The 26,224-nt window shown below is 41.5% G+C and overlaps 1 protein-coding gene across 1 annotated transcript in view; it reads left to right on the top strand.

Moving 5' to 3' along the window:
* The first annotated feature begins 7,460 nt into the window (after positions 1-7,460).
* crppa (CDP-L-ribitol pyrophosphorylase A) overlaps positions 7,461-26,224 on the top strand; it is a 157,827-nt gene continuing 139,063 nt past the window's right edge. The window contains exons 1-3 of the mRNA XM_007899729.2: positions 7,461-7,670; positions 7,802-7,956; positions 16,323-16,602. Of these exons, the coding sequence (XP_007897920.2) occupies positions 7,461-7,670; positions 7,802-7,956; positions 16,323-16,602 (645 nt within the window). The remainder of the gene's footprint in view (positions 7,671-7,801; positions 7,957-16,322; positions 16,603-26,224) is intronic.

The following is a 26,224-nucleotide window of genomic DNA, read 5'->3' on the forward strand; positions in this document are numbered from 1 at the left end:
GTGGGGCCAGAGAGGCTGAAGGCTCGACTGCTGGTGGGGGCTGGGCCAGGCGGGTGACGTGGAGCAGGCTGAGTGGAGAGAACGGACAGGTTGACAAGGGGTTAACAGAGATACGAAGGGGCAAGGCTGTGATGGGTTTGAAGGCGAGGACAAGGATTTTGAACTCCATCCTCGGGAAAACGGGGGTGGTAGGGTCATGCAGCCTGGTGTGGAAGAAGTCATTTAACATTAAATACAATGAAAGCATGAGTTTCCAATCCTGGTGTTCAGAATTCATTATGGTTTTTGTGACATAAGGAAGCTACCCAGGCTGTAGATACGGTATAGAAGAGAACAAGGAGGCTTATCTCCAATATGAGAGGGATGTAGAGGGAAACCTCAATATAATGTAGAAGGTTGGGTCCAAACTCTCATTAGATGTGTTATATCTGCTGGTGGGCTAGCGGTTAGACCACGTAAAAACCTACCGCTCTGCTCTCGCATCCGTTAAATTGTCCTTCTAGTCCAAGATAATCTTGGAGGCCAAGGACAACCCCAAGCTCCTCTGCTCCACTATCAACCGGCTCCTCCGTCCACTCTCTCACGCCTCGTTCATCCTCTCCTCCAACTCCAACTGTGAAGAGATGCTGGATTTCCTCAAGACCAAAATCGAGGGGATCCGTTCAGCTACCTCTGCCCTTTCGACCGCCACCCCCTCCTCATTTCTCCCTCACACTCCAGCCCCCACCCATCCCTCCCTCCTCACTTTTGAACCTGTTTTTCCCTCCTCTCTTGCCACCACTATAACCCACATGAAGCCCACCACCTTCTCCTTTGACTCCATCCCTACCCCTCTCCTTACATCCCAGCTCCACCGTCTCGCCCCTTTAATCTCAGACCTCATCAACCTCTCACTGTCAACTGGCACTGTTCCCATTCCCCTAAAAATAGCCTTCATCACCCCTATCCTAAACAAACCTTCCCTGGACCAATCCCTACTGACAAACTACTGCCCCATCTCCAACCTCCCTTTCTTTTCCAAGATCCTTGAAAGAGTTGTTACTTCCCAGCTTCACTCCTTCATGTCCTGCCACTCCCTTTACAAATCCACAGCATGGAAACAGCTTTGGTCAAGGTGATAAATGATAATCTGTCCATCTGTGACCGGGGATCCCTCTGTCTCCTCGTCCTCTCTGCTGTCCACAACACTGTGGACCACTCTATCCTCCTCCACTGCCTCCCTCTACTTCAACCTTCAAGCTTCTGTCCTTGAATGGTTCAGTTCCTATCTCTCACACTGGTTCCACTTTGTCTCCACAAATGGCTTCTCCTCTAGCCCCCCCCCACCGTCTTGTGCGGTGTTCCTCAGGGCTCTGTCCTCGATCCTCTTCTCTTCAACTTCCATGTGTTTGCGGATGACATCCAATTCTATCTCTCTGCCTCCACCCTCGACTCCAGGACTATTTATGTCCTCAAGTCCTAGATGAGAGCCAACTTTCTACAGTTGAACGTCTGCAAGACAGAGGCTCTCCTGATTGGCTCATGCCAGCACCTTCGCATCTCAGGCACTGGGAGCATCAACATCCACAGATGCACACTCCACCTCACCAAGCCACTCAGGAACCTTGGCATCTTTTTCGACCCTCAAGTCTCCTTTCTCCCCACATCCATGCCATGACCCGCACTGCCTTCCCCCACCTCTGCAACACTGCCCGACTCCGCCACTGCCTCACCCCTCAGGCTGCCAAAATCCTCACACATGCCTTCATTACAATTAGGCTTGACAATGCCAACAGCCTGCCTGTCAGCGTTCCCAACTCTTCCCTCCACAAGCTGCAGATCAACCAGAACTCTGCAGCTTGTGTCCTCTCCTGCACCAGGCTCCGTGACCACATGACACCCAAGATTGAGTTCAAAATCCTCGTCCTCACCTTCAAGTCCCTCCATGGCCTTGATCCTTCCTACCTCTCCGACCTGCTAACCCCAAATCAACCTGTCCGCACCCTCCACTCAGCAGGCTCTCGCCTACTCCATTTCCCCTGCCTGGCCCACCCCACCATAGGCAGTTGGGCCTTCAGCCTCTCTGCACCCCCTCTGGAACTCTATTCCACATTCCCTTTATCTCGCTCCTTCCCTTTCTTCTTTCAAGATCCGCCTCTTCAACCGTGCCTTCGGCCATCCTCCTACCCTCTCTGCCTTCCACTCTCCCTGATCTCAACCCCCACCCCTCCTCCCGCTCGGATCCTAATCCCTGACTGTTCAGCGCTTTGAGACGTCCTCCCGACGTAAAAGGAGCTTTACAAATGTAATTTTTATTGTGTTATATGCAAAACGTGACCTGACAATCCAACTTCTGGACTGCCAGGTCACTGCTGGCATCACGTCCTGTTACCTGCGCACTACTTGCAGGAAATGCCACAAACTACATTGACATGCATGCGATGAGCAAGAAACCCACTCATGTCGCTTCCTTTGGACGTGAAAGGCGCTACACAAATGTAGTTTTGTATTGTATTGATACAACATCAACTGTGTTTCCTATGCATAACGTGTTTGCTCAGGTGCAGCAAGTGACACCAATGGCACTTTCTGGCTATGGTGCGCTTGTACACAATGTACAGTAAGTGACCTCAAGGTTCACCTGATGACCTGGAAGTTGGCCATTGTTAGCTCGTCAGCCCCATAGGTTTTGTGTACTGTGCTTCCATTCAGAAGTGAGACACCACTACACAATGGCGTTCTTTAATGGGGTTTCTTTGTACTATAAAAAGAGTCTGTTCATCTTTAAGAAGCATTTCAGAGGGGTCTGATAGAGTTATATCAAAGGTAAACCCAGAACAATAGTTTGATATGCCAAAGCAACAGGACAAAAGGGTGCAGGTTCACTGTTTTGAAATGCAAATATAGGACAGACACTCGGAAGTATTGCTTTACACAAAGGTTAATCAAACTGAGGTGGGTTACTAGGAAGAGAGTAGACATTGGGATAATGGATTCAGTTGAAAACAGTTCAAGGAAGACAGTAGAGTGGGTATTCTGGATATCAAAATGGCCAAAGGGCCTTTTTCACCTCTACTTCTCAAGTGATCACATTTCAATTCCAGCTCGCACTTCATTCACAAGTAATGTTTCTCCCACAGTAACTTTCCTGTGATACATTTACAATGAACCATGATTATAATTTTGGCAAATTTATTTTTCTGTCTTTTTTTTGCTGGAATTAAATAAACTAAGATATTTAAGCAAACATTATGTGATTTTTCTTTCCCTCTCCATCTTTCTTGAGGTCTGTGACTCAAGCTGGGATATGGTTCCATGAGTTTCAATAGGCCTTCTGGTAACTCATCTAAGTGCCTGTTTTATGTATGAACATACACTGCAAACAGTGAGTGTTAGCAGACAAGATGACCACAGGGGCTTATCATAACTGACCACAGATCCTGTCCTCATCGACATCCACATGTGTACTTTCCAGCCGAGGTCACTGGATATCAATCAGGAGCAGGGGCCCTGACTAATTTCCCCTGTCTAATCCTGAGACACTAATTTAGTGCCCCCACTCCCACCCTGTCTGAATTCTACAAACACAGCAAACACTGGGCTTTTAATCAGGGATCTTCAAATCACACCACAAAATACTTTTATACTTTGAGCTTTCAACACCCCCAGGAGTTATTTTTCAAGCACTCTGGGTTGCTACCCTGCATGAGGGGTGCTGTATAATAATCCTTGCATTTGATATAGAGCCCTATCTTGTCTTCAAGACGTCTCAGAGCACTTCACAGAATACATTGTAAAGTGAATTGACTATATTTTGTGGGCTAATAAATGCAAGTTGTTGGATTTTTAATTGACCAGACAATTTTTTTTCTTACAAATTCACAAACTTTTTTTAGTTGTCCATCTCAATGTTTTTGAGTGCTGGAGGGTGACTGAAATTGTAGTAACAGCTTGTGATGTACTCATATAGCTTTTTATAAAAATATATATGAAAGAAACTTCCTTACCCCAGCTACCCCCCTCAAAAACATAGACTGAAAACATTAGGCAGTGATTGTTATTTTGTTCTACCTGTTTCATGGTTACCAAAGAGGTTTATGATTTCACAGTCATTTGTTCAAAAAAGTAGCCTAAGGCTATAGTTCCTTGCAGAAATGACTATGGGTTTCCGGTACTGTATTGTCCTATGGTATCAATGTAATTTCCATGATAACATTTATATACACACCTTTCTAAGTGGTATTCATTAAACAAACAACGAAGAGAAAGAATTAATCCTGGTAAGTAAAGGCTCTAGGTAATGCCACTATTTTATAGATGTGATTTTCTATAGTGTTTCAAAATATTTTTTTCTATGGAGAACAAATTGCACTTAGCACACTGAAACTAACAGTTGGGCTGCAAACTGTTGGTTGCCCCACCTTTGGCAGATAAAATAACAGTCTATAATTGAATCCCTTCTAGGTATATCTGAAAGCAGATACCTTCAATTAGGTTTGGCGAGTCATCTAGAGATAGCTTATTTTGAGAAACTCAGTGTCTCAGGAATCAAGGAGCCCCAGCCTATTGATAATGATGCTCACCTAGTCATTCAAACTTTGAAATTGAGCTGTCCAAATGAACCCAATGTTACAGTACCCCGAGGCCTCTAAGTTGCCAAATTCCCTTTATTCTTCATTGAACTACCCCATCCCTCAAAAGAATAGTTTCCTTGCGATGTAGTGTATTCAGTTCATTTGAATGCCATCAATCTGCTACCCATGTTGACAATTATAGACTGTTATTTTATCTGCCCATTAGATTTCTCACCAACAGTTTGCAGCCCAAGGTATTCAATGCTGTTAGTTTCAGTGTGCTATCTTGATGGTCCATCAACATTCTGAGTGCAATTTGTTCTCCATAGAAAAAAATATTTTCTCAAAGTAAACTGTATGTGAAATTCTGGGTTACTTTGCACAGCCTTTGAAATCTCTGGACGCTGGGACCTGCTCCAAAGCTACTGACCCAGTTGCCCACCCCCAGTTCAGCAAACAACAGCTTGCTTCATGTCCCAAATTCTAATTTCCTCCACACCAATGTCAAAAAATTCATCTTATAATGTCCAACAGAAGGACTTTTTGTCTTGTGTCGGACCTGCCTTTAAAATATTAATGTACATTTACACATTAGTTACAGTTAGTCAAGTATAGTTTGCACAGAAAATTGCAAACGGTGCAAATTGAACAAGAATATTCTTGAAAATAATCCCTTAAGAGGTTTTAGAAGGGCCAACAGACCACCCAAGAACTTTTAAGAAATCATTTTTAATGTTATTGAAAGACAGTCGGGCGACTGACTCTTTAATAACATTAAAAACTAATACCTAGTTTTTACACACAATCAGAACTCTTCTCAGGCCCCAGGCAAAGTGATTATGAGCAGGAAGTAATCAGACTTACTTCTTTTTATCACTGCTGGAAGCATTTTGCTTTGCTTCCAGCAGTGTAAACTGGGCATGAAATACAAACAATTCAATCTATGTTCACGTAGTACTAGGAAATAATCCAGTTTTTTAAATGCTCTGTTTCAAAATTGTTAAAATAATAATGATTGACACTTATTTCACATTGGGGGATAGGTCTTAAGGAAGGCTTTAAAATGGAAAGGTGGGTGCGTTGAGACGGAAGGACTCCCCTATGGAGTTCCAAACAGTGAGGCAGGATAGCTGAAAGTTTGCTCACTGATGGCAAAGCGGTTCGCTCAGGGGACATGAAGCAAGCTGTTGTTTGCTGAGCTGGGGGTGGGCAACTGGGTCAGTAGCTTTGGAGCAGGCTGTGCAAAGTAACCCAGTTGGTATAGATTCTATAGACCATCCAGAAATCCAATACTAGGGATCATTTTAGGGACCTGTACTGTATGCATGATGGGCAGGCAAGATTCAGTTTTGCTAGAATTCTGAACCTTTTTATGAAACAGGGTGATAACATGGGTAATAGATGGTGATAGATGGGCCAAATTTTCAAACAGCAAAAAGGCTGACTCAGGATTAAGTAAGCAAACAATCCAGGAAGTTAAATATTATGATGAGATTTTTATGTAAAACAGGGCATTTGTAATTGGTAAATAGCTAAAGGTTTAATTGATTATAATGCATATGCCATATGCTATCATTACACTATGTAGAATCATAGAAGGTTTGCAGCATAGAAAGTAGCCATTCAGCTCATTGTGTCTGTGTTTGGTGCTCACTCCCCAACTGCAATTATCTCCTCTAATCCTATTCCTCTATATTTGTTTATCCCTCTCCATCAGTTGCCAAGTCTTCAGTCACGACATCTCCAACCTCTGGAACACTCTTCAGCGATCTCTCTGCCACATCCCCTCTTTATCTATCTTCAATTCCCACTATTTCACTCACAAAATACAGTCAATCCACTTTACACTACATCCTGTGAAATGCTTTGAGACGTGTCAATGATGTGATAAGGCGCTATATCAAATGCAAGGATTATTATTACATATTCAACCTCCCCTTCCTCCTAGCTCAGCATTCACTCCCACCATTGTGTAACACTCAGAGGCATCATCGTAGGTGAAGGGGGCTATATAAATGCATGTTGTTGTTATCCAGTTCCTTTTTAAACGCTCACCTTCAACAGCATAGATGAGGAAGCCTTCTCCAAGTTGAGAAGATTTGCAAAGGGCAATTTCAGGACAGATACTAGTAAGTGTTTCTTTACTCACAAGGTAATTAACGACTGGAATAGGTTGCCCAGTAAGGATGGTCCTGGATAGGACACTGGACGCATTTGAAAAGCAGGTTGATGCTGCTGTGGGCAGATGGTCCAAACTAATCTCGAGAGGGCAAGATTCTTACAGTCATCAGGATGACTGACTCTGACCTTGCTCAAGGTCAGTCAGTCAGCAGGGTGGCTTGACTGTCCCAGCATAACTGCAATAGCAATAGGAAGGACCTGCAGCAAGACTGGTTAAGTTTAACACTGGCTTTTACCCCTACTTCAATTGTCACTATAAACTTGTTTTATGGATCCACAAAAATGGGGATAAAGAACTGGTGACAGTATAGCAGCTTTCATTCAGCAGAGAGTGGGAGACAGTAGATGTAGGTTGAAGATCATCAGAGAAATGTATTGCAATATCTGCAGCAACATTTGATAATTCGAGGTGACTACCGGCCGCTGAAAAGAAGACAACAGTTTAGCAACCACAGATAATAATAATAACCACAGATAATAATAATAACCACAGATAATAATAATAACCACAGATAATAATAATAACCACAGATAATAATAATAACCACAGATAATAATAATAACCACAGATAATAATAATAACCACAGATAATAATAATAACCACAGATAATAATAATAACCACAGATAATAATAATAACCACAGATAATAATAACGGATAATAATAATAATAATCAGATAAGAAAAAATTAGCATTGTAAATCTGAACCTAGACCCAGACCCCGGATGGAGGCCCCGGGGCTCGGGTTGCAGAGCGGTGCCCCGCACAAAGATGGCTCTGGTAACCGCACGAGGAGTGTGTGCGGCGCCGCGGTCCGAGGAGCAAAAGGGAAAGTAATTCAGATTAAAGGCAAAGGAGGTTATCGGTATCTCTGGTCCCCGGAGGCTTCGGGGGCGCCGGCCTTTAGCTCACAGCCCCTCACAGGGACAGGGCCGGTGCAGCGCGTCCCTCAGGCTTCTCCTCGGCTGTTCCCATGGAGGAGGAGGAGGAGGAGGCGGGAGCGGCCCAGAGCCTCGGGGCCGGAGCGGCTCCAACGTGGCTTGGCAACCGGCCTGGCCCGGGCGAGGAGAGGGCCGCGGCGAGCCGGGAGGTGGATTTCTGGGTGGGGGCCGTGCTGCCCGCGGGGGGGAGCGGGGAGAGACTGGGGGCGGCCACCCCCAAGCAGTTCTGCCGCCTCCTGAACACGCCGCTGGTCAGCCTGAGCCTCCGGGCGCTGCACAGGTGAGTGCGGCCCGCGGGCCGCAGCCCCCGCACCGCCGCCCACACGGCGTTCCCCGGCTCCATGGTTACCTCTGTGACGTCACAGTAGCGCTTCAGCCCGGGATCACACGGCGTTCCCCGGCTCCATGGTTACCTCTGTGACGTCACAATACCGCGGGGAGAACGTGTGTGTGATGTGACGGGTGTGAGCACTGCGCGCAGTGTCTCCTCTCAACTTCCACGTTTCCCCCCCATAAAATGCACAGTCACTACACCTTCACGTGCACCCTCCAGCACCTTGGGACGTCCTCCCAATGTGCAAAGCGCTATACAAATGTAACTTGTTGTTGGAGCGCTTTAAGACGTCTTGAAGACGTGATAAGGTACTATTATCAAATGCAATAATTATTATTGTCAGATGTCACCGCTTGTACCTGTGGCTCAGTGTTCAGGAAGGTATGTCAGCAGCGGCCTCACGGCCAGGAAGTCCTTATTCTTTTCTGTTCCCCTTTAAGATAATATATTAACTATATTAATGGTTAATCATTTCTTTTGATGTAGCGCCTTAACACATTGTTGAAAAATCTCAAAGCATTTAGCAGTACTACTGTAAGGTGTAGTGACTGTATTTGTAGGCAAACGCAAGAGCAATTTGCACAGCAGTGTCCAATGTCAAGAGCTCTGGTAGGCTACCCAGCGTGAAGGCTGCTATATAAAGCCGTAGTTGTTGCATATTTAATTTTTAATTTCCCAGACAATTATTTTTCTCTTACAAATTCACAAGCTTTTTTAAGTTGTCCATCTCAATGTTTTTGAGTGCTGGAGGATGACTGAAATTGTAGTATCAGCTTGTAATGTACTCTTATGGCTTTTTATAAATATATCTGAAAGAAACTTCCCTACTCCCCCCCAACCCAAATACTTTAGGCAGTGATTGTTATTTTGTTCTACCTGTCTCATGGTTACCAAAGAGGTTTATGATTTCACAGTCATTTGCTCAGTGGACTTGCTGCATGTCCTCCAAACTTCGTGTATACTGTATTTCTTTTAAAACTGGTCCTAAGAATATTTTTTGAAAGAAAGCAAAACATCTCAGATCATGTGTCAGCCTGGCTCAGTTGGTATAGCTCTGTGTCCTCTGAATCAGAGAGTTGTAGGTTCAAAATGTAAAACAGAAACATCAGCTTTCTCCCTTATTGGATGAACAATGCATTGCTACTGAGCCACACAGACCAAGAAGGATTCTACCTTGCATCCTGTGCTTTATGACTGAATTAGTTAATTGATCTTAATTTGCCTCTGCTGCACTTGGGTATACATTTAATCAACTTGCTCTGCATGTTTTTGGTAGATGTTCAGGTTTCCTCAAATTGTTTGCTTGAGTAAAGCCTTCCAGTCTATGGCTCTTAGCTCAGCCCTCATATCTCTGATATTTTCTCGTATAAAGCCGTACACTAGAGTTTGGTTGTGTGCTTGTGCTTTTTGAAACCATATGGTATTGAGTTGTGGTCACTGTAGACTTTTACTCTATGAACGGTGTAGGGGTCACTGACTGGAACTATGTCAAGGAAATAACTGCCCTTTATGGGCTTCCTGACACTGAATCAGGAAGCAATCATGTACTACATTGACAAGCTCATAATACTTACCACTTGGACATTCGCTGTAATCTGAGTAAGGTTTACAATAAATAAACCTCAACATTATAATATGCTAAATCTTCTTGTTCTGATATCTAAGGTCATCTGAAAAAATTAGATTGTTGTAACTAGAACTGTGTTCTTCACTGTTTATCTTGTTTTTTTAATAAGATTGTTCCTATGTTATTCTCCCATTTGTTGCATAATCTGCTATTCCAAAGTCTAAACAACAACAACAAAATTAAATTTACAGAGTGCCTTTCATGTCGGGAGGACGTCCCAAGGCGCTAAAATTAAACATCTGCTGGTGCCTACCCACTGGGTTCGATTCCCGGCAGGGCGAAATGTTCAGCAAGTTTTCTTACTCCACAAGCCTCTGTTTACCTAGCAGTAAATTGGAACCTGGTTATTAGTCGATTGGCGGATCGCTTTTCCAGGGGTAATAATTCTTTCAAAAAATATAAAACAATAATACTAATTTGGACATTCAATCCACAACTGTTTGTGGGACACTGCTGTGCGCAATTGACTGCTGACTTTCGCCCACAAAATATACAGTCAATTCACTTTACAGTATATTCTTTGAAGTGCTTTGAGACATCTCGAAGACATGATAAGGTGCTATATCAAATGCAAGGATTATTATTCCTCTAATGAGGATTCAAACCCGTGATTGTCGGATGTTGAATGATCAACTAGTGACTATCCTCCTTCGGGGGGAGATAAGCGAGATCTCCTTGGGGCTGAACTGGCTCCAGGTGACATGCCTGGCAATGGAATGTCGGAATTGAGCCAAACCTCTGTGGTGGTCTTGATAGTGTGGTTCCTGAGCCAAGCAGATCCGCAGTATTCCAGGGCACTGCTGGTAATGGCACAGTTGGCCTGTCTTATTGGCAGGACTTGGAAGGCAGAACAGACACTGGAGCCAGGGAATCATCCCACTCAGCTCCTGTTAACCCTGCAAGCCCAAGCCCTAATGGGTTGGGTGGCTCTAGCTGGATAAGCAGCGGAAAAGCTTGCCAGACTATATTAATGGCAAGCTATGCATTAGCTGGTTAGACTCCAGCACACTCTGGGGGCCTCAATCCTTGGCTTTTGCCAAAGTGGGCCTAATACTTTCCAGAATTAGGTAAGCAGGATGTGTCTCTCCAGGGAGAGAGTGCCCATTCCATTGCAACAATCTATCTCTGGAAATTCCATGTGTAAGTGAGATACCTGGAATTCTTAGTTTGGATACTCTTAAGCATGGTAATGGGTTCCCGCATCTGATTGACCCAACAATAATGAGAGTCTCTTGCATTCTTATCCGGATCCTTAAGGATTTGTCTGGTCATCTTCATCTCCTCTTGGAGCTAGAGGTTAAAACATTTCTGATCTTTTTAAATGGGTTATAGTCTGTTCCACTGATGCTTCTAGCGAGATGATGCATTTCACATACTGTGGTGCAGTATTCTGTGGTGTTCTTTTTTACGCATCTATACATTTTCAGCTATTCTTTGCCCATAGTGAACAAGGCTGTGATATTTTCCAATGTGATGCAGTTCCCCATAACTCAAATTATGTACATATCCTGCTCGAATTTCTGTCTGCAGGTTAAATGTTTTTGTCTGCAACTCAAGACATAACTCATCCATTTTCCTCTGTGGGTTATACATTTTTGTCTGCAGAATATCAGTGCATGCCTCAACATCTTTCAATATGCATTTATCATTTACCTGTTCTGACACTCAACCTTGCTTGCATTTGAACTGTAGTTTTTATCTGGACTGTTATATTTGATTCTAAGTGTCTGTCTGAGCTTATTGAGATGGTGTAGACTTGTTACCTTTGCTACTGTCTTATTCTGGAATGATTTTGTCAGCCTAGGATAATGGAGTCTGGGCTTGTTGTATCTGCTAGTATGTCTCAGTCTCAACATTTCAAAGTCTGGTTTCTGAGCCTGAGTTAATTGTATTGCTAAAGGTTGTCTATTCTTTTTGATCTGTTAATGCCTAGGATTTTGGGGTTCATTCTCAATGAAATACAATACAACCATACTATTTTCATTCACATAGTGCCTTTCACATAGAGAGGACATCTCAAAAGCGCTTCACAATGCTGGATGGGTACCTGAGCTGGGGAGTGGGAGTCAATGTGGGTGGTGAGGGGAAAGATGACCGAAAGAAAGCGCTGTCAAAGAGGTACGTTTTAAGACATGCCTATAGTGCTGATTCTTAGTTTAGCTTTTCAAGTATCCTTCATATCAAATTAAAAAACCTGAGGTCGGATCTGAAAGTTACATAGAAATTTAGAAGATCAATGGAGCTTGCTTCTCCACCGAACATGTTATGGCACTATATGCTACCACTTCCCTTAATCCCATTTCACTGCCTATACGGTGCAGTTTGGTATTTTTATATTGGAATGGGCAGGACCAGAAGACAATGATATCAACTTGATTTAGTTGGTAGCCCTCTCACCTATGAGTCACAAGGTTGAGTGTTCAAGCCGCATTTGCTCACAGTTCAGGCTGACACTCAAGTGCAGTGTCAGAGAAGTGCTACTTATCAGAGGTGCTGTTCTTTGGATGATACGTTAATCAGAGGTCACATCTGTTAGTTCAGGTGAGCGTCAAAAAACCATGACAAGATATCAAATGCAAGTATAGTTATTTTATTGCAGTCCCTCTGGTCAGTTCTTATATCAGGCGCTTCACTGTAGAGAGTTTATGTTTTCTCAATGCAAGAAACCTTCGGTCAATTTACTGAAGGAACATTGCTATCATGCTCTCTGTGCCGGTGGAAAATCACAATAATGTCAACAACATTTTTGTGGATTCTCTTCAGACCTTCAAGAATAAGCAGAACTGAAGTACAGGATTTAAACAAAAAACATTGGCGTTTCAATGAATATCCCTTCTCAAGTTCTGTGTTAAGAACCATCCAATTATTAGTTCTATATGAAAATGCAACAACAACAAATTACATTTGTATAGGATCCTTCACGTCGGAAAGACGTCCAAGGGTGCTGAAAATATCACCAGTGTCACCAAAAAATTGCCTCAGAAACTCAAAGATGTTTTGTTGAATTATGAAAACTCATGACAGTATCTTAACATGTAATTTCAGGAGCTTCTCATGGGTTTCCTTGGTTCTTCAGTTTGATGACGGCAGTGACGTTGTAAAGGGAATGTTTTGTGTTTAAAACCAAAAGGTGTGAAGGCAAAAGCTATTGATGGTTAAAAATTAACAGTGTTCTGTTATCTCTCAATAAGTAATGAGAATTCAGGTGCGTCTATAACAATCATTCACAGCTCTTGTATTGTGGACCGAACAATGAAACATGTTATAAATATTTTCCCACATTTTAAATCACCTCGCCCCTTTACCGGCTTCACGGTTGAGCTAGCTGCTAGCGTGGATAGAGCCACAGAAATGTATAGCGCCGATGGAGGTCATTTAGCTCATTGTCTGTGCAGGCTCTTTTATTTGTCCTTTATTTATTTTCGTATATTTAACTAATTCCCTTTAAAAGGTAATATGGATTTAGCCTCAACCATTGTTCTAGATAGATGACTTATTATTCTCCCTGAGGAGGACCTGAAGTAATTACAGGGCGACCCTAATAAATGTCATGATCTAGGCCCAATATCCTGGACCCCACATTATAAATGGAGTATGAAAAGGATGTTAGATCATCAGGTCATCACTGATGTCACTTTTAAAGTTTTGCATGCCAAGAGCAGGAAGTTATATGAGTATGGTTCCTGCCATTGCACTAGAAGTGCTGTCAGCGGTGATCTGATGACCCAGAAGCTGTCCATTTTGTAACGCAGAAGCCAGCTGTTGGCGCTGGAAATTGCAGTATTGACCTGTTTTCTGTTATATTTTTTGGGGTGGGGAGAGAGGGTGTTGCTGGTAGCAGAATAAGAAAATAGAAAAAGTCTACTTTAAAGAAACTAATTTACAATTGAAAACATCTGGCATTAGTAACCAAGTCTTGCCAACCTGCGCCCAATACTTTCTGGAATTAGGTAAACAGGACGGGTCCCTCCAGGGAGAGAGTGTGTATTCTATTCCAACAATCTATCTTTGGGATTTCCAATTGTAGGTGGGATGCGTGGAAATCTCAGCTATGGTTTGGTGATGGGTTTCCGCATGTGTCCGACACTCAGCTGATAAAAAAAATAGATTGCTTTAGTGGAGCAAATGGACAGTGTGGCGGAAATGGACAGTTTTATATTAAATTGTGTGAAGATGCATATGATCATTGAGTGTAAACTGCAGGGGGAGAAAATAGCAGGGCTTAATGTCTTTTTGTTATCCTATCTTGTGTCCGTATGGTAGCAGAATAAGGACATTTCAATTTCAAATCTCTAGGAATAAATTTATTGTAAGTCGAACAAAGGATACTGGCTGGACTCTATCCACTTCTCCATGGTCCTGATGTGGCCTTTTAATTCACAGGAACCTAACTTGGTATCTTTTCCTTGCAGGTATTGCAGGCAGATAGTCAGTCTGTTAAAAATGAAGGTATAATAATAATAATAATAATAATCCTTGCATTTGATATAGCGCTTTTCACGTCGAGAGGACGTCCCAAAGCGCTTCACAGAACACACTGTAAAGTGAATTGACTGTATATTTGTGGGCGAACGCGGCAGCCAATTGCGCACAGCAATGTCCCACAAACAGTCGTAGATTGAAAATGACCAATTATTATTGTTTTGTTTTGGAGGGATTATTATTAGGCTCTGTGTGGAGTAAGGAAACTTGCCCAAGGTTTCGCCCTCTGCCTGGAATTGAACTCAGGTCTCTCGCTTGCAAAGCGAGTGCTCTAACCACTGAGCTACAGGACTCCACAGTATGTCCAAAAAAGCTTGGGAAATAAGATAGCAAATGAACAACAACAAAAAAATTACATTTGTATTGGGCCTTTCATGTTGGGAGGTCGTCCCAAGGTGCTGGACAGTCAGTGTTTCAAACCCGAGCTGGGGGTTGAGATTGGGGAGGGTAAAGGGCAGGGGAGGTAGGAAGGTGACCGAAGGCATGGACAAAGAGGAGGGTCTTGAGAAGGGTCTTGAAGAAGGCAAGGGAGGGGGCGAGGCAGAGGAACTGTGAAATGGAATTCCAGAGGGTGGGGGAAGAGTGATGGAAGGCCTGCCCGCCAATAGTGGGGTGTGGGAGTCGGGTGATGTGAAGTAGGCTGGAGCCTGTTGAGCGGAGGGAGTGGGCAGATTGGTAGGAGGTTTGAAGTATGAAGCAATATTGTAGTAAATGAAAGCCATACAGAAGGAAATAATAGTTTGCTCAAACTTGGATTTGCTTTTATTTTCCAATTGTCAACACTTAACTCCTTTAATTCACTAGAAATATAACTTTTGTAGTTCATTAGTGATGTTTATGACCTTGGACAAGCTAGAAAAGGTTCCACTTTTGAATGTTTTAAAACGGGAAAGTAGAATTTATTAATTTTCAATGAATGTACAGTTCTACTAATATCAATCCTTGCATTTAATATAGCACCTTATCACATCTCCGTGATGTTTCAAAGTGCTTCACAGAATGTACTGTAAAATGAATTGACTGTATATTTTCTGGGCAAAACGTAGCAGCCAATTGCACACAACAGTGTCCACAAACACCCGTGGATCGAGTAACCACATTATTTATTAATGCATGGCTTTCATATTTTGCGGTATAAGATGTCTTCAAACAGTGTTGGAAAGAAATACCAGGATAATATAATTGGAAGGATGGTGGATTCTCGGATGTCTGGAATGAAGCAGATTTATTATATAACCCTGAAGCAACATGCTGCGGTAGTCTCAGGAAATGTAACTGTCGCCAAAAACGTCTATTTTTTAATATCAGGATAAATTATATTTCCTGCAGAATTCCTGAAAGAAATGTTTCAGACTTTGCACAATTGATGTAAAAGTAATATAATAAGTTGCCTTATGATTACCTAACATTGTAGCATTTTGGATCTATGGTGAGAATGTAGGGTAGGTGTTCACTAGGATTATTATTATATAGCGTGGAGGGGAAGCTGGAGAGGTTAGGACTTTTCCAATTTCAGAAGAGAAGGTTGAGGAATAATTTGATAGAAGTGGTTTAAGATAATGAAAGAAATTGAGAGAATTAATCGTGAAAACCTTTTCCTGCTGTTAAGGGATTTGAGGTGAAAAAAATAATTGGACATGCAGAGGAAGGGTATTAAAGGGTATAGAGAAGCAAATTTAGAATAACTTGGATAATAATATAAAATAACCTTGCATTTAATATAAGCTTTATCACGTCATTGAAAATCTCAAACTAATTCGCAGAATTTACTGTGAAATGTATTGACTGTGTATTTGTTGGTGAACACGGCAGCCAATTTACAAAGCAGTGTCTCAAAAACAGCCATGATGTGAATGACCAACTTGTCGAAACATTGGAAGAAACTCCTTTTTTTAATAGATTATCAACATCCACTTGAACAAGCAAATGGGACCTCAGTTTAACATCTTGTCCAAAGGACAGAACCTTGGACAATGCCACATTGGAATTCAGCTTAACATTGTGAGCCACAAATTGTGAGCTCAAGGTCTCAACATGTTAACGTCTTCAAACCACAACCTTCCGACTCTTAGTTGAGAATGCTGCCAACTGAGTTAGGCTGGCACTCTTACCTTACACTTCATTAACTTTATTCAATCAGGATTGTTATTTTGTAAAGTATTTCTACAGTTTTATTTTTGCTCACTCTTATTTATCTTTACAGAATTCCCTGGATCAAAGAAATTGTGGTGGTGGTGGCAAAGCAGAACATTGAACTGATGAACTCTATTATACAACAATACGGTAACTCAAGGGTTACAGTGGTTGAAGGTGCACTGACTCGGCACAGATCCATCTTCAATGGGCTCAAAGCATTTGTGGAAAACCAGCCCCATGGATCTCGGCTGGCCAAGCCTGAAGTAGTTATCATCCACGATGCTGTGAGACCTTTTGTGGAGGAAGATATCTTGTTTAGTGTGGCCACTGCAGCTAAAGAATATGGGGTATGTATAAGATCAATGATTATAAGTCTGCGTTTAGAGCACTCACCTCGCAAGTGGGAGGACCTGGGTTCAATTACCAGGCGAGTTGAAACCTTACCAGGCAAGTTTCTTTACTCCACATGTCTCTGTTCACCTAGCAGTAAGTAGGATCCTTATTGTTAGTTGATTGGTGGATCGCTTTCCAGGGGTAATGGTTTCTGCCAGTCTGGTCTGGTCTTCTTGGATATTCCTTGACACCAGGTTACAGTGCTTGCTGTCCAAGAGTGTGGTTGCTGTGCAGGTAGCAGCTTCTACACTATAAACAAATTCACACATCCAGGTGTTCACAATGTTTGAAAAGCCATCTTCAGCCACGAAGGGAAACCGTTATATTCCGATTCAATATTTGTGAATCCGGTGACTCCCAATTGTGTACACAGTATATTGATCCATTAATGTAAATGTGATTTGAATATAAAAGTATGGATGACATTTTGCATCCATACTTTTATATTCCATTGGTATAATATTCCAATTCTCTCCTTGCTGGTCTTCCCAGCTCCACCATACACAAAATTCAATTAATCCAAAACTCGCCACCTCGATACTCACCAGCACAAAATTTTGTACCCCCATCACACCAATTTTTGCCAGGCTGCAATGATTACCAATTACTGAACAGATCAATTTCAAGATCCTCTCACTTGTTTTCAAATCCCTTCATGCTCTCGCATCTCCCTATCTATATGATCTGCTTAACCCCCACTCCACCACCCACTGCCTCCGCGCGGCTGGCTCCAGCATCCTGTTTGTCTCTTATCCCCTCCGTTCCACTATCGGTGGCTGTGCCTTCAGCCACTATGCTCTGGAATTCTCTCCCTCAATCCCTGCACCTTGCCCCCCTCCCTCCCAACTTTCAAATCCAGTATATAGACCTTTTTGATTATGCTTATGGTCCCCTACACCCTCCCTCCCTTCATTTATACTTCATTTGTCAATACACATTCTGATCTTTCGCTGTGCACTAAAATAAGAAATTCTTCATTGGCGGTGGAAGTAGCCAGGCCAAATTATTACAACTTGAAAGATCTTTTAGAAATTCTCTGATAGGAAGATGTGTGTGCAATTCATTTACGTGTGATTTTCTTGTTCTTTGCAACTTTGAATTCACATAGTTTAGGTTGACACTTAAGTGCAGTGTTGGGGGCAGCGCTGCATTTTCCAAGGTGCTATCCCTTGAATGAGACACTAAACTGAGGTCAGTCATGTCTGCCTGTTCAGATAGGTGTTAAAGATCCTTGAAAAGTCCTTTTCTACTTGAAAAGAGAAGGGAGTTTCTTCTCTTGTTAACTGGTATCCTGGCTAACAATCCTCCAGATGGAATTAGTCACTTACTTCAAGGCTGTTTGTAGGACATTGCTGTACGAAAAGTGCCTGTCGTGTTTGCTTACAAATGTACTTTACAGAAAATGTAAGTGAACTGCTTTGAGATAAGACACACAATCAAATGCAAGGATTATTATATATTAACAGGGTTGGCATTCAGGACCAAGAATCATTTCCTTGTATTTAATAGGCAGCAGAGACTCCTGCTTTTCATCTCTTTCAGAATAAAGATAATATATAATATAAATAGATAATAATACAGGATGTAATAATCCCTCAAAAAGAAATTTGGTCACTCAATGCACAACTGTTTGTGGGACACTGCTGTGCGCAATTAGCTGTTGCGTTTTGCCCACAAAATATACAGTCAATTCACTATACAGTGTATCCTGTGAAGCGCTTTGAATCGTCTCGAAGATGTGATAAGGCACTATATCAAATGCAAAGATTATGATTATTATAGATGTATTGTAAACTTGGTTTAAAGTGTGGAATTTCTTAATGATTGAATTCATCTCTGGCCCTGCCATAGTTTTGCGAAGTTTTAGCAAGCTTTGTGAGCCACTTGCTTTTCTTCCAAAATCTTCATATTGACTAAAGAATGCTAGGATCTGGACCCTGTTATCCACTGAACTCCTTTAAATTGATTGAGGCAGATTTGAAAGCCCTTATTTTAGTCTTTGAACTATTTCCTGATGGCTACTTGGTGCAAATAAAGTTTAGCTTTGGCCTGTGCTGAGTTACCTCCTGGAGTGCGTGAATCATATTTAACTGTTGGCCACACATTAGAATCTTGGTCCACTGCCATCTATTTAACAATTGCACATACGCAAAAAGATTGGTTACAAAGCTGGGCCTCATTAACCCTTTACAGTCCCAAATGTTTGAGACATTGTGTCTGTATATATGGATCGGTGGTTATGTTATGGTCCTTTGAGTGGATGGTGATGCAGTTCTTCGGTTCAAGTGATCGGATCCAACTGTTCTGATTTCTCTACTGTGACACTTAACAGGTTTGTGAATGGGAGCTTAAGAACAAATTAAATTAACTATTTTTGTGTATAGAGCTAGAAAACTAGCAAATCGTATCGTAGTTGGTGAAATTTGATCAAGATGAACCGTGAAAGACTTTGGAATGATGAGGTGCAGGATTTATGTCTGTAATTTTCACCCCAAGCTGCTGAGTTCCAATCTAAGCCAAGTTGCTTAGTGGATGAATAACAGATCAGCAATACCTTCCCAAATTCAATCATAAATTCTAGTTGAATAACTTGTCATGTTGATGATGATAATAATAATAATAATAATCTATAATAGTAGTGATATACACACAGTTGCACTACTTTAGAGTATATCCTGTGAAGCGCTTTGAGATGTCTCAATGATGTGATGAGGCACTATATCAAATAATAATAGTCCTTGCATTTCATATAGCACCTTATCACATCTTTGAGACATCCCAAAGAGCTTCACAAGAATATACCTTAAAGTGAGTTGACTAGATTTTGGGGGCGAAACGCAAGGATTATAGAATTGTTATACCTATCCCAGAATATTACCAGCCACAGAGTGTGAAGCAGCAGAATGAATATGAGCAGAGATACAGTCATGAAGTCAGGATTCTCATTTGATTGAATCTGTGCATGCCAAAAGTCAGCCTCGCATTGTTGGGCACAGAAATTCCTTTGAACCAGCTTCTCCAGTGAGACCGACACCATATAAATTGAAGCGTTTAAAAATAATAAAAATAGGAACAAATGCTTGTTAAGTTTAGTGTTTATTACATGTGAAAACCCATCACCATGCTTAAGAGTATCCAAACCAAACTGAGAGTTCCATGCATCTCACCTCCACATGGAAATTTCAGAGATGTTTATTGGAATGGAATGTGCAATCTCTCCCAGGAGGGACACATCCTGTTTATCTAATTCTGGAAGATATTAGCCGCAAATTATAATAATAATAATCTTTGCATTTGATATAGCGCTTTTCACGTCTTATCGACATCTCAAAGCGCTTCACAGAATAGACTGTAAACTGAATTGACTGTATATTTGTGGGCGAAACGCGGCAGCCAATTGCGCACAGCAGTGTCCCACAAACAGTCGTGGATTGAAAATGACCAATTTATTATTGTTTTTGTTTTTTGGAGGGATTGGCAAGAGCCAAGTCTTGAAGACCCCAGAGTGTGTGTTGGGTACTGCTGGAGTATAACCAGCTAAACCTGCATAGCTTGCCACTGAGAGCACTGTCTTCCAGCTTTCCTGCTACTTGTCCAGTTAGGACCACCCTACTTGTTATGGCTTTGACTTGCAACCTCTATCTTGGGAGTTATACTTAAAAATGAGAGGGCTTACACCTTGCTTAGCGGTTATATACACTCTTGGCCTCTGAGTCAGAAGCTTGTGGGTTGAAGTCTAGTGTAAGGACTTTGAACTCCCATAGTCTTCTAGGCTGACACTCCTGTGCAGTGCTGGAGGTGTGCTGCATTGTTGGAGATCGTGCCATTCAGGTGAAATGATAAGGCCCCGTCTGCCTGATCGTGTCGTGGACATAAAGATACCAGATATTATTTGAAAAGAGAAGGGAGTTTCTCCTGGAAAATTGGTCATTCACTTCACAGGTTTTTGTGGGACGTTACTGTGCACAAATTGGCTACCAAGTTTGCCTACCAAACACAAAGTTACTACATTTACTGTATATCCTGGGAAGCACTTTGAAAAGTCCTCCCTATGTGAATGACTATCAAACGTAAGGATTATTATAGCAATAGTTTTGTTTCTCTTTCTGTTTTCTAAAAGGAACAAAAAAAGTTACGTAGAGTAATGTGGTACTGAAACAGGCCATCCATGCCAGTGTTTAACCTCCACACCTCCGATTCCCCTCACCCATTCCCTTCTTATGCATGCTCATGAGGTAAAATACCGTAGCTAGAATGCCCAGTATTTGATTGACTTAACAATACCAAGTTTATCAGCCATAAGCAAACAAGAGGAAAGCCGAGGAACCTGCACTGTGGTTAGCCCCATTTAGTTCCAGTTTGAAACTGATGATGTGAGACTCAGCCTGAGGACGTCCTCCTGACGTGAAAGGCACTATCCAAATGTAATTTGTTGTTATCGATACAGCGCTGATTTGAAATAGTGTAAAATTCTATGTAGGCTGTTCTTCCGCAAAAAAAAGCCAGTGGAACTGGTACACCTTCTTACTGAAATGCAAACTAATGATGGCATTCTTTTTCCCTGTAATTTCTTGAGGTCAAAATGAAACCCCACTGCAGGCTGTTGATGGGTTTGCATAATGACTTAACATGATGGTCTTGGTGCCAAGTTTAAGCAACGTAGAATGACTTGCCCTGTGTTGAAGGAAATGTGCCACAACAAAAAGTTGGTCAAGTGCATTTGGATAGAATAAATGAGACTTTTAGTGTTGCATTTTCATTCGATCAAGTCAAACATTTGAACCTTTCACATAAATTGAGCTGAAGGTCAAGTTTTTTTTAAAAAAAACCCACAGGTCATTTGTAGACAATGGCCTCTGCCAGTCATTCTTGTGATTTATATCTCAAGTGACCTGGAACACTTTGGTTTCTTTTAAGTGCTACTATATAACCGCTAAGCAAGGTGTAAACCCTCATTTCAAAGTATAACTCCCAAGATACAGATTGAAATGCATTTCTGCCAGACGTTGAATTTCCTCCTCAATCTTGTGATGGTGCTTGAATTAGCTCAATAGTTTTGTCTTTCTAAGATCACAGAGAACATTGTTGGATTAAAGTTGAACAGTATGTTACTATGTAACATTATGGAACATTTGATAGTGAAGAACAAAAATATATTTTAGATATTAATAGCTCATTCCAGACTTTAGTTTGTTTGGTGTGGTCGCACCTGGGGTCATGCGTCCTTTTACTTCTTAAAGCACTGGAGAGTTTGACTAGCTTTCTTTGAAGCTACTTCTTATTAACCTGAATTATCAGGGAATCATTAGTGATGTCTGTTTGATTCCATTGGTTGCACATTCAACTCTGGGTCAGAAGAGCCACACAACTAGAACTCTTGCCTCTGAGTCAGAAGATTGTGAGTTCAAGCCCCACGTTGCGACTAGTCTAATAAGCTGTCACTCTAAAGCAGTGTTGAGGATGTGATGCATTGTTGGAGGTGCCGTCCTTCGGATGAGACATTAAATCAAGGTCACGTTTGCTGATTCAGGTGGATGTTAAAGATCCCATGACACTATTCAAAAAGGAAAAAAGAGTTTCCCCTAGTGTTCTGACCAACAATCCCCCAAATAAAATTCATTGTGCGGCTGTTTGTGGCATATTGCTGTGCACAAGCTGGATGCTGCGTTCGTCCACAAATACACAGTCACTCCACTTCACAGTAAATCCTGCAAAACGCTTTGGGACATCCTCCTGACATCAAAGGAACTATAAGAAATGGAGTTTTGGATTGAGTGACTAAATTGTTTTTTATTATTTTGGGAGCTAGGGATTATTACCCCTGGAAAGCGGTCCAGGCAATCGACTAACAACCAGGTTCCTACTTACTGCTAGGTAAACGGAGGTGTGTGAAGTAGGGAAACTTGCCTAAGGTTTCATCTCACCCGGGAATTGAACCCGGGTCCTTTGGTTTGCAAGGCAAGCACGTTAACTACGATAATAATATAATAATAATGATCGTTGCATTTGGTATAACATCTTATTATGCCATTGAGACATCTCAAAGCGCTTCACAATATACTGTAAAGTGGAGTGACTGTATTTTGTGGGTAAAATACTTCTATGCTACAGGACTCCAGCTGTCTTTGGATAAGAAATCAAGAGAAGAGCCCTGGCAAATTTTCCCAATGGTGCTAAAATGATAACAGTTGAATTTTGTCTAACCTAAGAGACACAAACTAACACAGGCCAGGATAAAACCTACAGCTTTCTGATTATTACAGCTCATTTGATCTTTAGTTCATTGGGAAGCTGTGCATTAATTTAAAATAGGGTCTTCAAAGAATAAATTGTATTAAGGAACCAATAAAATGTCTTGGTTCTTAATGTATCCGATATGGGAGGGGGAAATCAATTGATGACTTGTAGTAAAAAGGACTTTAAAACGCTTTATTACCCTTTTAATAACGGTTAATCATTCTGTTTGAAAAACAATATTTCACCACCAGTACTTTTTATTAAGGAGCTTTTATGTATTATTTACTTATTATAAATTGATTGTAAATAATTTAAATTTGCTGTTTAGTGTTATCTGTGACTCTGCAGTTGTTCAGAGTTGCTACCTCTTGATGATTTTATAAATCTGTCAGGCGCCTTGTAGCAAAGACAACTTTGTAATGTTACATCATTGTTGTGCTTTGAAAATGTTTTTGTGCAGTTTAAGGAAGAGCATCTTTTTCTCCTCCTTTTCTATTTGGATACATTAATGCCAAGACTAAACCAATGTAAGGTATTTGTATTAACCTCGTGCATTTTTTTCCCCCTCCGTAATAATACTGAGGTCATCTGTTAATAGCTAAGTTGAGAAGCATTTACAATAAGGACAACTGAGAGCCTGGCTTTGAACAATAATTGCTCACTACATATGATTGATGTATAAGGTGTTTTATTTCATTGTGACATGGAGGCATGACCGATTTATTCCTGTATGGAGGTCTTTAGACTTAACTTAATTGTCAATGGAGTTTGTGCTAGAAGACATCTTTGTGAAGTTTCTCATTAGCTTGGGTTGGGTTTGAACTGCCTATGATGCACACCTGAATGGGTTATTATTGAGAATTTTGCAATAGTTTTGCCTCTGACATACAGGATTATCATTTCTTCTATGCTGAACTAGCGAATGAATTGTGGCTGCTGACAGATCAAGTAAGAAAGGAAACCACTGATCCATTAAGGACAAAGCAGTGTGCCGGGGGGGTGGGGGGGAGGGGGGCGGTTGCTGTGTATGGAGTGTGAAGCTCTTTTCTATTCATTGTCATCTATTACCGTCACTTATTTGGCGGCTGAACTGGATAACAGGCCATCTTACATAGTGCTGAACATAAAGCGTCATAGGTCTATTTTTGTAGTGTATTACTTGAAACGTTTAAGGGGGAACCAAATGGAGATGTTTAAAATAAAAATTGGTCAATCATTCCATAGCTGTTCATGGGATGTTGCTGAACACAACTGGCTGCTGCGTTTCATCCACAGAATACAGTCACTCCAGTTTGCAGTATATCCTGTGAAGTGCTTTCATACGTCTCAACAACGTGCTCAGGCACTATCAAATTCAAAGACTGTTATTTTTATTATAAAAAGGTTCAATAAGGAAGGAGTTGTGTGAGACGTCTCGAAGACGTGATACGGCGCTATATCAAATGCAAGGATTATTATATTGTTAGAACCAATGGACCAATGCTGGATTTTTTTATGTCTGTAAAAAGATTGACGTTGAACAACTAATAAATGTGAATTAAATAACCATCTCACAATGGCTTCCTATGTGAAGCCACGACTGTGTAAAAGTCTAAATCACAGGCAGCGTGTGCAGGTGCACTCATTAATCTTCATGTGAAGAACAGTGTCTTGTCCAAGAGCTGATAAAAGGAGTTTGAAGAAGAGGACAGACAAGAGTTGTCATCAAACCTGTTGACCTGTTCATTCCATTGGAAATGTGCCCTCAATTCTGAAAGTGTATACTGTACATGTTAATGCCTGTTCTTGCATTCCAGCGCCAGAGCTCAGAATGTGTTGGCAACCTCCCTGAACATTGTCTGAGCTGCTGTACTTACCAAGCAATTTAGTTAATTAGCTGGCAGCAGCTTGGCAGAGTTAGACCCAGGATGCAAAGTACTATTTGTCGGGGGATTTATTTTCTCCTAAAATAACAGACCCCCCCCCCGCTACCCCGACCCCCCCAATCAGAAAGTGAATCTCAAAGGTATTGGTTAATTTGCTTTCGGTGAGTGGGTAGGTAGGTAGGTGCTTGAAGTATAGGTGGTAGGTGGTAGGTAGGTGCTTGAAGTATAGGTGTTAGGTGGGTAGGTGCTTGAAGTATAGGTGTTAGGTGGGTAGGTGCTTGAAGTATAGGCGTTAGGGATATGGAGAAAAGGTGGGTTAATGGCTTTAAAAGGTCTGCCATGATCCAATGAAATGCCTTGACAGATTGAATGTCTTCCTCTTGTTTCTATATTCCTAAGACCAAGAAAACTAGAGAATTAGAAGTGTTATAATGTTTATTGCTCTCATTGAAACTCAGTCTTAAATATTTGGATCTAATTCAATCCAGCGCTCGCGAAGGACACTACCGCTCATGAAACTCGCTATGTAAATGCAAGTTTTTTTTTCAATTTTCTTTTTCACCTTGTGCTCCAGTATTGTTTGAATTTCTTTTTTAACAAGATTGCATTCACCTCTTTTTAAAAAAATTAACACCACAAATTCTGAATCGTGTTGTGACAAACTCTCGAAGAGACACCAGTCACAATTTGGACCAAGAGTTAACCCTGGCTGATGGGCACACTGGAGATTGGTGTTATTTTCTTCAACTAAGTTTTTGGAAGGCCTGTGTGTGCATGTCACTTTGCTGTATGTTGAGGCATCTTGAAATACCTCTGATTTACATAATGCAATGCTGCAAGTACAGTGTAAATCTGGAGGAATTGTTTTGGAATTGGCACGATAACAGCATTATGTTCATGCCAGCTAAATGACAGGATTAAAATAATGCACCTTGTGACTGAACACTCAGGCACTGTTGTGTTTACACCTGGGAGAATAAGAACAGGCACAACGCAGAGAGCCATCTAATTTCAAAATGTGTCCAAAGATTGGTGTGGAGAAGAAGACCTGACATTGCAGTAGGTAATATGAAAAATACAGAAATGAGAAAAAGAAATACCTTTCATCAATTTGAGTACTAAAGGAAAATGTAACAACAACTTGGATAGTGGGAAGGGAGTACAGTGTTTGATCCTTGTGTCACATCCTTTGATCTTGCAGTCCCTCTTGTGTTACTGTGTTAGTCACTGCGAAGTACAAGATCTTCCTGTCTCTTGACAGCTGATTTTGCCCAGTTCCACCTGACCAGAGGATTACCAGGTCTGCTTTACCTAATCACTGTCCTCCAAAATGGTTATGGCCTCTTGGGCAATGCAATAGCTGGATGAAGATTATACCCCGTGGAAACAAAATTCCCTGTTGAGGTGGTGCATGTGAATTACTACAATTAACTTAGGACTAGATATTATTTACCTTTTTTGGAGTTCAATTTGG

This window comes from Callorhinchus milii, unplaced genomic scaffold, assembly GCF_018977255.1.
Source record: "Callorhinchus milii isolate IMCB2004 unplaced genomic scaffold, IMCB_Cmil_1.0 Scaffold2, whole genome shotgun sequence".
Classification (NCBI taxonomy): Eukaryota; Metazoa; Chordata; class Chondrichthyes; order Chimaeriformes; family Callorhinchidae; genus Callorhinchus; species Callorhinchus milii.